The sequence below is a fragment of the Setaria italica genome, chromosome IX (genome assembly GCF_000263155.2).
Source record: "Setaria italica strain Yugu1 chromosome IX, Setaria_italica_v2.0, whole genome shotgun sequence".
Taxonomy (NCBI): Eukaryota; Viridiplantae; Streptophyta; class Magnoliopsida; order Poales; family Poaceae; genus Setaria; species Setaria italica.
In genome coordinates this window covers 14131205-14147696 of record NC_028458.1, presented here as the reverse complement: position 1 = coordinate 14147696, position 16492 = coordinate 14131205, and the positions used below count along the sequence as shown (strand labels likewise).

At 48.1% G+C, this 16492-nt stretch overlaps 3 protein-coding genes across 3 annotated transcripts; 1 reads left to right on the top strand and 2 right to left on the bottom strand.

Moving 5' to 3' along the window:
* Positions 1–519: 519 nt before the first annotated feature.
* LOC111255857 lies at positions 520–1374 on the bottom strand. The gene has a single exon (XM_022823436.1). The coding sequence runs from the start codon at positions 1111–1113 to the stop codon at positions 790–792; it is 324 nt and encodes a 107-aa protein (XP_022679171.1). The 5' UTR covers positions 1114–1374; the 3' UTR covers positions 520–789.
* Positions 1375–3597: 2223 nt separating this feature from the next.
* LOC101784432 (chaperone protein dnaJ 13) lies at positions 3598–10489 on the bottom strand. The gene is made up of 13 exons (XM_004982602.4): positions 10252–10489; positions 8831–9117; positions 7996–8193; positions 7792–7906; positions 7063–7149; positions 6322–6410; positions 6138–6222; positions 5542–5595; positions 5241–5321; positions 5039–5116; positions 4491–4730; positions 4031–4138; positions 3598–3946 (listed from the first exon to the last, which is right to left on the bottom strand). The coding sequence occupies exons 1-13, from the start codon at positions 10393–10395 to the stop codon at positions 3890–3892; spliced, it is 1623 nt and encodes a 540-aa protein (XP_004982659.1). The 5' UTR covers positions 10396–10489; the 3' UTR covers positions 3598–3889.
* Positions 10490–12101: 1612 nt separating this feature from the next.
* LOC101784015 (monocopper oxidase-like protein SKU5) lies at positions 12102–16265 on the top strand. Its single transcript, XM_004982601.3, has 7 exons — positions 12102–12369; positions 12502–12611; positions 12713–12983; positions 13098–13236; positions 14601–15336; positions 15451–15732; positions 15842–16265. The coding sequence occupies exons 1-7, from the start codon at positions 12241–12243 to the stop codon at positions 15960–15962; spliced, it is 1788 nt and encodes a 595-aa protein (XP_004982658.1). The 5' UTR covers positions 12102–12240; the 3' UTR covers positions 15963–16265.
* Positions 16266–16492: the final 227 nt, after the last annotated feature.

The window sequence follows — 16492 nt, the reverse complement described above, 5'->3', positions numbered from 1 at the left end:
CCATGGAGAATGCAGGGACGCTACGCTAGTGCGATTGCGTTCTGTACTCTGATACGCCGCGAGCGCGTTGGCCCCCCTGCATCAGGAATTCAGGATCACCAAACCAAAGGGCCGGCCGGGAAGGGATGACGCGTGCGCGCCGCGACCTCGGCCGATGCATTGAACCGGCGGCTCTGATGATTGAAAGCCGTTGGGCACGAATGGCACATGCTCTTGTACGTAACGTACTACTCATGAACTGTCACGCTTGCTGAGCTACGCTGCAGATGCTTAGGAGTAGGAGCGGTGAGATTCAGAGCGATCAAGCTCCGGTGGCAAAGAGTAATTTTGATCGATCTCTAAAGTTTCAGTTCGTGGAGAGTGCAAACTAAAGTGGCCATGCGCTTGCTGACGACAAGTGAGGCCAGCTGAAGAAGTACTCTGCACCCGTAGTTAGTTCATGCTTGGATCATAGCACAGCAGTCACTCAAGAAATCGTACGGGCAGATTGGCGTAGCGCTAAGCAGATTACTTTTGAGATTTGGAGTTCAACGAAGTTTGATGGTTCTTTCGATCTTCTCTGTTCTCCTACATATCCCCTGTTTTCTTTGGGCATGTAGTACAGTACACACCACAGATCAATGAACTGATGACAAACCTTAAACAGCTGCTTAAACTGTATCAACCCCCACCCATCATCTCATCTAATCCTCTTTACAAGCCTCTCTCAAGTCTGAACTCAAGAAGGCAAATTGAAAAAAGAAAGATGGTGTACTTCTAGTGCTACTTCTACACCTACACATAGAAAGTTCAGAATCCTCCCAAGCCACCGCCTTCCCGCTTTTCTCCGACTCCCACGCTGGCGCTGGAGCTGTTCTTCCTGGTGACCCTGATGTACAGGAAGATGACGACGACGACCGCCGCGGCGAACCCGACGAGGATCACGTCCGCGCCGGCCACCGACCGGTCGGGCCTCCCGCTTCCGCCGGGCCGCGACGCGCTGACGGGCCCAGCTGCGGTGGCCGGCGGCTCGGCGATGCCCAGCAGCGGCCTGGGCACCGCCACCGCGTCGTCAAGAAACGCCAGGAGGAGGAGCAGCCATGGCGGCGACAAGAAGCTGCGGCGGGCCGCCATTGTTTCTACAGAAAGCTGCCTGCGAATGGAACTCTCGCTCTCTCTCAGCTTGCTCCAGAGCTGTGTGTGTGCTTGTTTCTTGCGAGGGATCAGGGATGTGAAGGTGGGTTACTTATACATATATGATATCGGCAGTGGACTGGAGACCACTGAAAGAGCGACGTGGAGCTTGGAGGTGGTAGCAAGGGGGACCAAGGTCTCGTGCTTGGCTGGCGCGTGAGAATCTGAGGGAGATGGTGAGCTGGTTTGTTGACGGGATTCTGCCGCGATGCGATGCAACGCTGCCCTGCTCTGCTTGGTGTTGGATTGGTTGGATGGTTGGGCGGGAGGAGGTCGGCATCGGGGGGAGATGGTCTCGGGGAGGGTGGGACGGGTTGCACTGATGCAGGATGCTGTCATCCTCCTGGGCAGCGCGTGTGGGTGGCTAGTTCTGTGCCTTTACTTCGAGTGGTTGTGTTGTCCTGAAGGAAGCAATGATAGTCCCTAAGAAGCTAGTGATCGATTGGATAATCAGGCACGATTACTGATAAGCTCTAAGAAAACAATGTCCAAACTTGCACGTTGCGTCCATGGAGATTGGATGATCAGGCACGATTAGGGAGGAACATGAAGTGAGCCTAACTCAACTAGTTAGGATGCGAGGTGTGGTTATGCATTCTAACCTCAAATTATTTTTTTTCTTAATAAAAAATCGTATAGCTTCTCGTAGGTTGATCTACGTCCACGGTGGAACGAACTATGTTCTGGAATGGTCGTGAGCGGTTGTTGGGCTTGCAGTTGCGGATGAGATAGGAGTGCTACACGTACTGCTCCAGGAAGGGAGGGCCGCCGCTGATCCCTAGTTCGTGGGCCTCGTGGCCGTCTCGTCTGCATCTGACCGTTGCTGGCGTCAAAGCTGGGTGCATGTTTGGTGGAGGGAGTACGCCCTGCTGCGGCGTAGCTGGATCTCCTCGAGCACCCAAGCATAGCAACCGCACCAAGGTCAGAACACGCGTTTCGGACGTTTGGTACACTGTCTGCTTTCCATCCGCGTCCAGACGATTTATTAGTAGGAGCGCTCTCTAGAGATCTATCTACCTGCAGCTTTTCACGGCCTTGAGCTCGACTTTGTGGCTACAAAGCTCTATTCTAGCTCGTGTATTTACTTTGCAAAATTAAAAGATCAAGTGAACCCCTAAAACTTCACCGGATCTTCACTTTCTGCAGGGATATGGACCCAATGTGATCTCAAAATGGAAAGAGGAATTTGAACTCTAAAATGGAAAGAGGAAAGTTTTGGTTAGAGGCAAATCCTTTTTTGCAGCCACTTTACTACTTAGTATGAGTAGTAGGCTAGTAGGCAGAGGCATTAAGCAGTAGCACTCGTAAACAGATTACAGATTCTACTGCTCCAGGAGCTGGAGGCACTGCACACTGTAGTGCCGTGTGCATCAGCTACGTCCAAGTGTTGGCAGTAGCAGCTGGGGTTTGTGCATCCTTTGACTGCATCACTGCTGTAAACGTCGAAGCGGCGGCGTGGTCCAGGCTTCCACCACCTACTGACCTACATTGTTCCGTATGGATCATACGATTTTAAAAGCCCTTCTGCTCGTCCAGCCGCAACTTTTCACGGCTCCGTGCTTGACCCTGTGACTGCAAAGCTTTGCGCTTGCTTACGGAGTAACCAGTACGAATGTTAGCGTCCCGACTCCCGAGTGTCTGTCAACCACCAACCAGCATGACATAGGATCTCCAGGGATCGGGTCCAATGTAGATGCGATTCGTGAAATTGGCCAAACAAATAAAAAAAAGGGCGACGGTAAAAGGCAAGCCTTTTCATGCCACTTTACCACTACAAATACACTTCGTAGCATAAAACTAAGCGATCCCACTCATGCCGCTACCACTAAAAATCGCCAGCTTTTGTCGCCTGCATCGTTAAGCTGCTACTGCATACTAGTACTGCTTACTTAAACCCCAAGTCATCAATCACCGGGGTCTAAGGGATCTTTACTAAAAAAAAGAGAGTGTGCGCCGCGCACATGCATGCGGCATCGCGGCCTCGGCAGTTTGCGCGGCAGCATCTGGTCCGTTCGTTACACGAGCACGCGCAGCCGGCAGGGCTGTTCCGCCGGACTTGGACAGGAGGGGACAGGGGAGCAGGGCATCACAGGGCTAAGCCTCTTGGCTTGCGAGGCAGAAGCCAAGCAGGGGCACGGCTCCGGCAGCGCAGATGCGCGGAGTCTCGCCTGAGCCGGCAGCTAGCTTGCATGTTCGGTGCAGGCGGCTGGCGATCTGCATCGTCAGGGGACTCGATCGGGACGGCGAGGAGGGTGCTGCCGCGGTGTTGGCGCTGCATCTCGACTCATGGCCGTAGGCCATGCGGTTGATGATCGTGCCCCCCCCCAAAAAAAAAGAATGATAAAACTGGTCAGAAAGAGGGAGGCAGACACCGGTCGGAGAATCAAACAGTGAACTCCTGCCGTGTTGTACAGGGGAAGTCGGTTTACAGGGGCGGCACACGGGTCCAAAATACTTCGCCAACCGAATCATTCTCAGGGTTATAACTTCTGAATTCTGATTGACCGTAACTTATTAGCTGCTGTGGGTATGTATGGCCTTCGCAACTACCTAGGTGGTTCATTCAAATCCACATGCAAATACAACATACAGGCCGCGGTAAGGAAAGATACCCAAAAAAACAGATAACCCATTAACAAAGAAAAGAAAATGTGAGAAGAAGAGAGCTATGATGACTCAAAATCATTTCGTTGCGTCTTTACATCAGTATAACAGTTTAAAATTGGTGGATGTCTTGTGGTATCAACAGAGACTCATAGTCATCCACCATGACCTGCCAACAAACCAAACAGTCAAGAAATTCTGTGCATATAAGACAGATAGTTGTGACAAGATGGTATGTAATGGGGATCTTTACCTTGTATTTCCGACCATGAAATGTGTACTCAACGAGTAACAGCTTCGGGTCTCCAGGACAAGGATCGTAAAAGCCCATTATTCCAGACTTCTTTATCCCCTCATGAAGCTGAAGGTGGCAGACAAAGAACATTCAGTGTCAAATAACCACGCAAATATTTGCTAGCATTCCTTGCAGAAACGTGAAACATAAGCTAGTAAAAGGGAGATTGGGGGGTTTCAAGTATAAACATAAATTTGTATATATGATTCACGTATGCAACAAACAGTTTCAATCTATTTGCAAGATGCAAAACCAGTGGAAAATTTGCAAATACCCCTAATATATTGGTCATCCAATATCACCTGTGACCAGTAAAAAAATAGTATAGATAATCAACTGTGATATATGGCCAAACTTGCTAAGCGCTAGGTTCCTATCTCAGATAAAAACACTTATCAGCAATGTAACTAAAATATACCTTGAGCTGGCCTGCCTCAGTAACAAGGAAGTTCAGTGGGATTGTCACGTCAAATACTTGTGAAGCCACATCATCATCTATCTCATTCAATTCACCGCTCTCTTTGATTTTTTTGCGATTACCATACAGAGCCTTGGTAATCACCAATCCATTGTTCTCTACCTGTCTGTTCTTCTTACGGTTGGAGACAGGTTCCAGTAATTTTTGAGCTTTTTTAGCTGCATTTCTGGCTGCAGTTAGCTATACAGGAAAAAAGGCTTCTTCAGTTACTTGTCAATTCTTTAAAGCAATGGAAAAGCAATGCAGTTTCGGAATTATTGCAAACATATATACTGCATGAAAGAGAAACCATGATTTGGTTAGAAAGGCAGAAGGCATGCTACATGTACATGTAAATATGAATACCAGTTAAACGACAACCAAAGTTAGATGCTCCAAAACAAAATTATGCATTAAGGTGCAAACAGGAAGTACAACAAGTTACTCCTTCTGTGTGCATATGTTTAAGATACATGAGAATGTGAATACACAAAATAACCTCAGGTTACCTGTGTAGATAAGCCTTCCATTTTTTCTAGTGTCTTCTGCTTTTCTCGCTTAAGGTAGTAAGGCTTTACAACATATGTCTGTTAAACAATAAGAGTCCACAGCTACGATTTAGTTAACAGGTGCACTTTAAGGCGGAGAAAGTAAGATAGCAGGCCTACTTTATGTAAGACGTCAAGAATAGAACTAGGTCAGGAATAGAACCTGAAGCAGAAAATATAGTGTTGAAGGAATAGCAAATGCACTGGTAGCAAATAATGCATTTAAATCAGTAGAAAGCAAGACCTGCAGAATCAAGCAGAAGTCAGTGAAAATTGAACAGAGAATGACAATGGGAAAACAGGTAATGAAACCTCCACATGTGTGCAGGGATCAATAGTTCAATACTGAAAGCAAATAAAATCGTGTTGTATAGCTTTGATCTTTGTGCCATAGTTACATAAAATTAGATAAACAAAACATGTGAAAGCCAGGACAGACTCCAAGGTGGAACAGCTCCACTTACCGGGATAATTAACTTTTGACCAGCACGATGTAACTCAAATCTCCAAGAGACACCCTACATCAGATATGAAGGATTCAGAGCACAAAATAGATTAAAAAAAATATGGCAAGCTGTCAACTACAAGGAAAGATCAGTTCTGGTGAAACACATTAGGCAACAAAAGGTTTCTACAAAATATCATATCAGAAGGAAAGTAGTTAAGGTTATCAAATAGTGACAACAGAGGCCATCAAAGAAAAAACTGCATTGGACACATCATAATTGCACCTAAACACAGTATGGTAATTAGCCTCCTTTGAGGTCTTTCTGAAGTCTTTTTTCCTTTTAGAGCATTGAGGTGCCCTTTGGACTTTTGTCCTTGTGCAGTTTTATTTTACCTTATTAATATATCTTACCACAGCAGGGGCCTCCCCCGCTGTATAGTTTTCAAAAAAAAAACAGTATGCAGAATACTGTCTACCTAAACTCAATCGATATGGTAGCATCTCTTAGAAAATAGCATTAATGCAGTCTGGATCAGCAGTAAACGGCAAGTTCAAGAAGCAAGTGACTAACTGAGAACACATAGGCAAGGGACATTACAAACAAGCAATCACCTGAATTCCTATGTTATACATCATCCTTACAGTACTAAATTCTGATATCCGCCTCCCTCCTCCAATTTCAAAATCAAGGGCCGTGCTGCGAGGGAAAAGTTCAAAAAAGTAACAGTTGGTTACAAACTCATATAAAAATGCATTTTCTACAGCCAGAAACAAGAGAGATCAAAATCTTAGGTACCTTCCAACTCTACCAGCAATGCGAGCATGAGACTTGGAGGAGAACCGACGGACGTAATGAGCAGTTGCACCAAAGAAATTAGTTCCAAACTGAGGAGGAAATGAAAAGGTAATTAGTAACTGAGACAACCCCGAATGGAAAGCATCAGATGTTGGCCTGACACTAGCGGTGAAAACATATAAAACAGGTAGCTCTTGAAGGCAGAAAGCAGTACGAATTTAAACCACAAAGTAAATGTGTTGCCTGTTCTCAAGGCCGCACACTAAATAGAAGCAAGATAGTATAAGTTTCATGTTTTCAAAGGCTCCACACTAAGTATCAAGCCAGGCAGCGCTGAAGTTAAACAGAAAAATGCATATGCTTCTTTCCTTAAGTACCGTTGGTTCCTGGTCTTGAAGACCTTTGTACCATTTGTTTTGTTAAGTATTTTGTACACATCACCCTGCTTCAATGATATTACAATTTCAGTAGGGCTCCTAAAATGAACTATACAGTGGACATGGACACTTTAAGTTGATCCTTAATCATATACTAATTATGGATCCTTTGACCAACCAGCTAGCTTCAGAACAGAATGGGAAGCCTTTGAAATAACTACAGCAAGTACAACGTCTTCGAATGTTCTATTCTTCAGAACAGAACAATAAGAAAACACCTAAACTAAATGTATCCAGAGATAACCATACATTTCTAATAAAATATCAAGAGTTAAATAAATGTTTGAGTTAATTTAAGATTTACCTTTATTTCTCCTGTTGCAGTACTTTTTTCATCCTTCCTTTGCCATCCAACAGAAATAATTGATTCATCACCAAGGACTAGCTGTATCTGGAGTTTGGTGAAAGAGAAAGCAATAGACACAACACACAAGGGGGAAAATGACATCAGCTTACCAGCACACAAAAAAAATTATATTCAGTAGATAAACTATCATCCTACTCTTAATAATGCAGCTATGTAAGAAAAAAAGATAGCAGGTAACAAATACCCTTAAAACCCCTTACAAGATAACAAGAGATCTAAAGGAAGACACATCTTGGACATAGCATTTGAAAATTATAACATGCAATATGTGTAGGTTGTGCTGTAACTTATCCAGCATTGACACCTTATTATGGACATGCCTATGAGGCCTAAACTTATGCATTAACTGTGTAACTGTAAAATTAGCAGTTGATGTCCATTCTAAACGTGAATCAAGTTTAATATAAGGCCTGAATTTCTAAAAGCTTGTCAAGCTCCAGCCATCCTGTTTAACTGGAAACTTTATATCTCAACTAAAAAACTACTTTGACGGCTCACGTAGTCATGTAAGTAACAAGAACTGAAGCTATTGTTTCAGCATCTATTATTGAAATCATGGATAACTATCATGTACATATGGCCGTCATTATATTAAAGAATGGTAAGCAACTTTCTCGTAGATAAGCATCACGCACATGACAAAAGCATGAGTGTAAGGTGTCATACATTCCCGACAGCATTTTCAGATAGTTGGCGTGTCCAGGCATTTGACAGGTTGATAGATCCATCTCTTAAAGAAACAGCAAGTCCAGAAGTTGCTGTAGAATGTGGTGAAATTTGACTGAAGTACACAATGTTGATGAATCACAATTTGCAACGTGCAAGAAACTAGCAGTGGATGGGGAAAAAAATATGGGATGATATTCTCACCGAAACGTCTGCATGCCAATAACAGAGCGTAGTCCAGCTGTTGCCATAAACTCAATAGAGGAAGCAGAAGACAACTGGTGCCGCAGCACAGTGCTTGCTGCTCCAGTTCCAGCTGAGCCATTGACAACCAAATTCCCGCCAACAACGACAGTATTTTGCTTGGACACTGGCAACTCAACTTCACTCGACATTCCCATTCTAGCCATTTCCAAATCAAATAACTAAATCACTGCACTGTCTATTAATAATCTAAAGAAGTAATTGAAGGACAGGATATGCCAAAAGGTTCTAAAGCTAAACAAATTGGTAAAGTGACACCAGAAGTCGTTGGAAGTACTGAAAGAAAAATGAGAAAAAATAAAAACATGAAAGGTAAGCTGCAAAAAGCCCCTGGTGGTCCACTTCCTGACAAATGGTTTGCTTCCCTGTTTACTAAAACTCTTAACTTAGATATAAGCAGTTAAGCATTCAGAATTGGACGACATAAAAGGGGGTGCAAGTGATAGTTATGCACATAATTTAGGAAACACTACTAACCACTTAAGAAAAAGAACTTCTATGTGCCAGTATGGAAAATGTATATGGATTAAGCATAGTTCGTCATAACTACAAATGCTGAAGAATGCAAAATACCATACAACGATTCCACCATCAAAATTACAATCCACAATTAACATCTACAAGTAATTAATTACTAAGCAATATTGCCATATTGTAACCACGAATTAAACAAGAGATTAGATTCCATATTATTGGAATTCTTAGCAGCTTCCCAGTTATGTGACTGGAACAAAAGATTACAGGTATATGTACTAAAATGGAAAACACTACATACCCTTTCATGATGCCATTGCCATCCAAATATTGTGGAACCGAGAAATTAGCAATGATTGAGCCATTGGGTCGAGCATGTGCGAAAAGTTTTTCTTCCTCTTTGCGCCGACGCAGTTGTTCCAACTGTTCTTTGATTTCCTCTGGTTTAGTTAGCTTGGGACCAAGTTCTAGGCCAGAATTTAAACCTTCCATACCATAGATGTCGTAAATCTGTCTTTTGTTCTCATCCGATAGTATCTCATATGCATCACGTATTCGTTGAAAGTTTTCAGTTGCTACTTCCTTCATCTGGAAATTACAGATGAAAATTAAGAAGGTTTCTTGTCAGTCCAGAAGAATGCACTAATGTAAATAGTAGATGAATAGTTCAACAAAATACAGATTCAGGTGTACAAGAATCTAACTATCCACATATTATTTTTTTATTACTTGAAATGCAGGTGTCAAATGCACTAGAAACACATGATGGCATCTGCCAAGTTACCAGCTAAACTATAATGTCGATGTTAATGGCAGTATTCACCTTAAATATTCATTGAAACATATCCGAGAAAAGCTGAAAGTTTCCTTTTGATCAGCTAATAATAAATTCCTTCTCTAACTAGCATTCTTTCAATCAAAAAGCAAAGGTTATTCCGCAGAAAACAAATATACATCCAACATCTTCGTTACAAAAAGGATGTGCACAGGAAAATAAGTTTAGGACTTTCTTTCTGCTGTTTCCTAAAAAAGAACATATGAAATAACCCGTGCCGGCTAGAACAGCAACCATGCCACTAACCAATAAACCTAAGTGGACTCCTCAGGGAACAGATACATAAGAGGCCCACAACTCGCAATATCTTCCAAATTCTGAATGCACCACCAACTGAAAAAAAGCTTAATCGGCACGAAATACAGATTTTCCATTCGCCATGCCAACATTTTAGAAACAAAACTGACAAAGAACCAGTGCCAAAGTGCATGCTTATCCACACTGATGACTGGTCTGCCTATTTCTACCACCACTCTGATGTTTCGGCATATCTTCAGACGCAATCAAATAGGTACATGGATGAATAAAACACATACATTCCCACACAAATTGGCGTACCCTTGATCTCCTGAAGAGAGAACTTCCGTTTTGGTTTCTAACTATCATCGCAAACATGTATAGCAGGTAAAACTTCAAACAAGCATAGCATGATAGCACTGCCAGTGTGTGCTAACCGAACCCCCAATCCAAAAGCAACACGGCACTTGGGTTAAAAACCCGTTGAAACAAGCAGCTCAATGAACTCATGACCGATAGAATCCGGATGCCAACCCCCGCACCGAGCCGAACCACAATCCAGCTCCGAATGGAGCACGGGAGCCCCAGGAACCCTAAGCTAAGTAGCTAGAGCCAATCAAATCGCAGAGGAAGGGGCGGCGCGGCCCTACCTGGGGGTCCTGGTACTTGTCGGGGTGATAGATTTGCGCGTACTGGCGGTACGCCCTGCGGATTTCCTCGTCGGATGCGTCCGGCGAGAGGTGGAGCAGCGCGTAGAGCTCCCTCCCGTCCTCCGGCTCCGGCGTCGACGCCATCCCGTCGTGCGGCGGCGGCTTGTTTGCTCGGCCGCCGCGGGGGGCGGAGGGGACTGGGTTTTTTTTTTTCTTTTGGACGCGAGGGTTTATGCGGAATTCCTTCTCTCTCTCTTATTTTTAGGGGGTGGTTGCATCCCGGTTAAATTTTAGTCATGTCACATTGAATGTTTAGAAATTAATTAGAAGTATTAAACATAGATTATTTACAAAAACTCATTGTACAGTGGAGGCTAAACGACGAGATGAATCTATTAAGCCTAATTAGTTTATAATTTAACAATGTGCTGCTACAGTAATCATTTGCTAATAATGGATTAATTAGGTCTAATAGATTCGTCGCGCCGTTTAGTCTCCATTTGTGTAATTAGTTTTATAATTAATTCCTATTTAGTCTTCCTAATTAGTCTTCAAATATTTGATGTGACACGGACTAAACTTTTAAGTGAAACACCTCCTTATTTCTTTTGCCGGGGGATTTGGGTTTTGCTTGCGTTGTTGGTAATGATGCTCTTCTACTTCTGCAGCAAGCTGGGGTTGTAGGATTGCTCCTTCTGTTTCCCTCACGAGGTAACGTAAATGCTATTAGACGCCATTACGTCCGTCCGCCAGCCCGTTGCTCGCAATTATTCATTCCTGGGCCGTATGCTCCGCTCTCTCCTCTGATACACCAGCGGTCCAATATGGCCCGACGATACACACGGCGCGAGAATATTCCGTCGTCCCCGCGCACCTCGTCGGGCGGGGGTAATAATTCCGGGGTGCCCCGTTGTCGGGCCAGGCCACGGGCCCATGCACGTGCACCAGCCAGCTGTCCCGGTCGCGCCGCGCTCGCGCGTGCACCGACCGGAGCCAATGGCCGCGGCCCCCATCCCACGGCCGGCCACACGCCATGCGCCCGGCGCGCCCCCGTGAGCCCGAACCGACCGGCGCGCGGGCTCTCGGCTCTCTCGACCGGCTGACGGCCGTTCGCTGCCGCCTCGGACGACGGAGGCGGGCGCGCCGTGCACTGGCCACCGGGCCGCGCGCTGCCATGTGCGCGAGCGCAGCCGAGCAACATGGGCTCGCTCAACCGTAGTCCGGCCGGCGACGATTTAAAACTTTCTGTTTGATGGGATGGGCGCACTGCGGCGTACACATTCTAGACCGTGTTTCTCTCACTGTTTGTGGAGTGTGCACGTATTGATTTGCGCCCATGTTGCCCGTGTCAGACTACACGTTGCATCGCTGTAGTACCTCTCTACTTGCAAACAGTAGCCAGCAGCCCAGCACAGTGCACAGCAGAAAAGGGTATGCTGCACTGCCGATCCTGATCTTATCCATCTGAAAATGGTAACTGAATCACGACGCATAACCGCCAGCAAATCTCGCGATGGATGATTCCCCGGCCCCCTGCGACGCCTGGCAGAGCAGAAGCCTGCCGGGCTACAAGCAGGCCTCGCCTCTCCAGTCCCCCTGCGAACCACCCATCCCACAGGCGGGAGGCGCGGCGCTGAAACGAACTCAAACAGTAAAACGACCGCGCCCGCGCATCGGCACGCACACCCCCGCCGCGCCCGCTCAGGACCGTCCGACGCGACGCCACGCCAGGCCAGGCCGGTCCCGATCCCAATCCTTCCTGCCATCCTGTGACCCATCGATTGCTTTGCCCCCACCAGCAGGCCACTGACCACTCACTCGCCGCGGTGCACCACTGCAGCCGCAGCCCGCAGCTGCAACTGCAAGTGAAATCCGCTTCGCATATCGCCTTGCTTTCCCCGCCACCTTCTCCCCCAGTGCCCACTCGCGCTCTCGTTTCCCAATTCCCAGGGCGAGACCTCGAGAGCCGAGACCGGGAGCTTCGCGACGATGCGGCGGCTTCTCGCGCTGGTGGCGGCCCTGCTGGCGCTGCGGCCGGCGCTGGCCACCGACCCCTACGCCTTCTTCGACTGGGACGTCTCGTACGTCACCGCGGCGCCGCTCGGCGTCAAGCAGCAGGCAAGCATTCTCCGGTCCGGCCAGCGCCACCCGCGCCGGCCCTTTACGAGACTTTCCTTTCACATTCTCAAGTCAGAGCATTCTGTGTGCTGAGTTGCTGACGAGCTGGCGGAAACTGCTGGCTGCCGGTAGGTGATAGGCATCAACGGCAAGTTCCCGGGGCCCGTCGTGAACATCACCACCAACTGGAACGTCGTCGTCAACGTGCTCAACGACCTCGACGAGCCGCTCCTCATCACCTGGTGAGCACGCCGCCTGCCAAGACGCACGCTCTTGGCTAGCTTCAAATCCCGCGTTGCCGCGCTCAAGTGAGTATGTCGATGCCTGTGGTTGTGGAACGCAGGAACGGGATCCAGCACCGGAAGAACTGCTGGCAGGACGGGGTGCTGGGCACCAACTGCCCCATCCCGTCCGGCTGGAACTGGACGTACGAGTTCCAGGTGAAGGACCAGATCGGCAGCTTCTTCTACTTCCCCTCCACCGGCCTGCAGCGCGCCGCCGGGGGCTTCGGCGGCATCGTCGTCAACAACCGCGACGTCATCGCCGTGCCCTTCGGCCGCCCCGACGGCGACATCACCATCCTCATCGGCGACTGGTACAACAAGAACCACACGGTAATAGCTCTCACAAGCTAGCAGTGACTAGCTCGATGCCATCGTTTCCGTTTGATGCCTGTAGCCTCGGATGTTTTGGAGAAGTGAGCTGTCTCTCACTCTGGATTACTGCAGGATCTAAGGAAGATGCTGGACAAGGGGAAGGACCTGGGGATGCCGGACGGCGTGCTGATAAACGGCAAGGGCCCGTACCGGTACAACGACAGCCTTGTGCCGGCCGGCATCGAGTACGAGACCTTCAATGTGCATCCGGGTAATTAATCGATAGCACTGTACTTAGTACCACTATCTCTGCATTAATCTGTAAAACTGATGGGCTAGCAAGTGGAGGAGCACTGGAACAGGTTGCATCGCTTTTGTGCAGAGTGAGAGCGTTGTTTTTATCTTAGGACAAGAATCTTGACACCCTGTTTCATAGCACTAACTTTCCTGGTAAAATGAGGGCTGGTCAATGTGCAGAGTGAGTGTGTTGTAAGATGTGTTAACTTCAGAATTTTCTTGCTGACTTCAGTCGGCTGGTGCTGCCGTACTCTGATTTTGTTAGTCTCTATACTGTTAGTTCTGACTGATCACCGTACACTTCAGTCATATCGGTACTGCACAGCCCACACCATCTTACTGTAGCCTTAATCATCCACTGACAGAAATGTTTTGTTGGAACTTGGAAGTAAGAGGTAGTTAGATTGCAGAATGCTGACATGCTTCCATAATGTACCAAAAAATTACCTCCCTTCAAATATTGCACCAGTGAGCTCGCTGCACAAAAAAAAAAGATTCATTCAGGTATCAATGCCAGTCAGTATAGTTCTGTTGTCAGTTTGTTATGAGTATATTTTTTAAAAAAAAGATTTTGTTGTCATGCAATAGCTTCCCGTTGATAAACTACGGAGTAGCTAACAATGGGAAACTGACTGCATTTCTTTTTATGTTCCTGAACGTGTCGGTATAGTTTACTCTCTGTGTTAGGATTTCTGTCACAACTCAAAACTCTTGTACTGACAGCAGGGCGCTTTCTTGTGTGTTGCTTTCTCCTACTGCACAAATTCGCATGTTAAACATCGCCATCTCTATACTTAGGGGGCTAGGGGGCGTTTGGTTCCCTTTGCTTATTTTTATCACGTGTCACATCAAATGTTTAGATACTAATTAGGAGTATTAAACGCAGACTATTTACAAAACCCATTATATAAGTGGAGGCTAAACGGCGAGACGAATCTATTAAGCCTAATTAAGTCTAATTAATCCATCATTAGCAAATATTTACTGTAGCAACACATTGTCAAATCATGGACTAATTAGGCTTAATAGATTCGTCTCGCCGTTTAGCCTCCACTTATGTGATGGGTTTTGTAAATAGTCTACGTTTAATACTTCTAATTAGTATCTAAACATTCGATGTGACGGGTGTTAAAAATAAGCAGGGGAAACCAAACCAGGCCCGAACCTCTTCCTCAGGAGCAGGAATGCCCCATGTTGCCATTGCCACTACAGATTGCTAGCTATTTTCACAAGTCGAGTTGTCGACCGAGATCATACGGAGCTGCCTGATAAGCTCAATAAATTCAGTGATGCTACCACCACTTACAAAGTTACAATGGCCGATTGATGATGGCGCAGGCAGGACGTACCGCATCCGGGTGCACAACGTGGGCACGTCGACGAGCCTCAACTTCCGGATCCAGGGCCACAACATGCTGCTGGTCGAGACGGAGGGCTCCTACACGACGCAGCAGAACTACACCAACCTGGACGTCCACGTCGGCCAGTCCTACTCCTTCCTCGTCACCACGGACCAGAACGCCAGCTCCGACTACTACATCGTGGCCAGCGCCCGGCAGGTGAACGAGTCCCTGTGGCGCCGCGTCACCGGCGTCGCCGTGCTCCGCTACTCCAACTCCGGCGGCCCCGCCTCCGGCCCGCTCCCGGACCCTCCCCAGGACCGGGACGACCGGACCTTCTCCATGAACCAGGCGCGCTCCGTCCGGTGGAACCTGAGCGCCGGCGCGGCGCGTCCCAACCCGCAGGGCTCATTCCGGTACTCGGCCATCAACGTGACGCAGGCGTACCTGCTGCGGAGCACGGCGCCGGTGTCGATCGGCGGGCGGCGGCGCGCGACGCTGAACGGGCTCTCCTACGCGCCGCCGGAGACGCCGCTGCGGCTGGCGGACGCGTACGGGGTGGAGGGCGTGTACACGCTCGACTTCCCGGAGCGGCCGCCGCCGGGCGCCGCGCCACGGATCGCGCGGTCCATCATCAACGGCACCTACCGCGGGTTCATGGAGCTCATCTTCCAGAACAACGACACCAGGATGCAGAGCTACCACATGGACGGATACGCCTTCTTCGTCGTCGGGTAAAAATTAACCGATCGATCGGTTGACGCCGGTACGTGTTGTTGCCGATCTTGGATAGATAGAGAGATACTAAAGCCCTGGCCCGTGTCCGTCGTCGATGCATGCGCGTGCAGGATGGACTACGGCGAGTGGACGGAGGACAGCCGGGGCACGTACAACAAGGGCGACGGCGTGGCGCGCAGCACGATCCAGGTGTACCCGGGCGCGTGGGCGGCGGTGCTGGTGTCCCTGGACAACGTCGGCATCTGGAATGTGCGGTCCGAGAACCTGGACTCGTGGTACCTGGGGCAGGAGGTCTACGTCAGGGTCGTCAACCCGGAGGACACCGGCAACAAGACCGAGATGGCCATCCCCGGCAACGCGCTCTACTGCGGCCAGCTCCACAAGTACCAGAAGTATGGCCCCGCCGCAGATCACCAGCTTCTTCTTCAGCTCAACTTCCCCACACCCTGCAATTGTTTGCTGATGCTCTGTGCTCGTTCGTTCCAATTTGTTTCGTGACAGGGAGCAGACTCCGCACCACAAGATGGGGGTGTCTGCTGCGGCGCCGCGCTCGTCGTTCGCGGCGCGCCGGCTGGTCTCGGCGGCGCTGCTCCTGGCCGGATCCTTCGTGCTCGCGCCGTAGTGCGGGCGTGCGGCGCCGTTACTTCCGCGGAGAGGTCGCTCAGTTTATGTAGGGTTTTTTAGGATCAGAGGTGTAGGCCGTGCCATTTTTTCCTGTCGATATGAGAATTGCTCGTGTGCCAGTGCTGGACACTGCGCCCGATTGATTGTCAATGATTCAGTTTTTCCTCGCTAGCTTTGGGGTCTGTTAGGAAGGGTCGAATTGTTTCGCTCTGATTTGTTCATTCGTTTGTCTGTTCATCTGAAAACCGGAATGGCGGCATCTGTTTCTGTTCAATGACATGACAGCGGAATAGCGGATCAATCAGCAATCTCAGCATACAAACAGGTTGAGATGGCCACTTGTTGAACCGACAGCATAAGGGGGTGTTTGGGAAACCCCTGTTAAAGTTTAACACCTGTCACATCGGATGTTTGGATGCTAATTAGGAGTACTAAACATAAGCTAATTACAAAACTAATTGCACAGATGGAGTATAATTCGCGAGACGAATCTATTAAGCCTAATTAGTCCATGATTTGACAATGTGG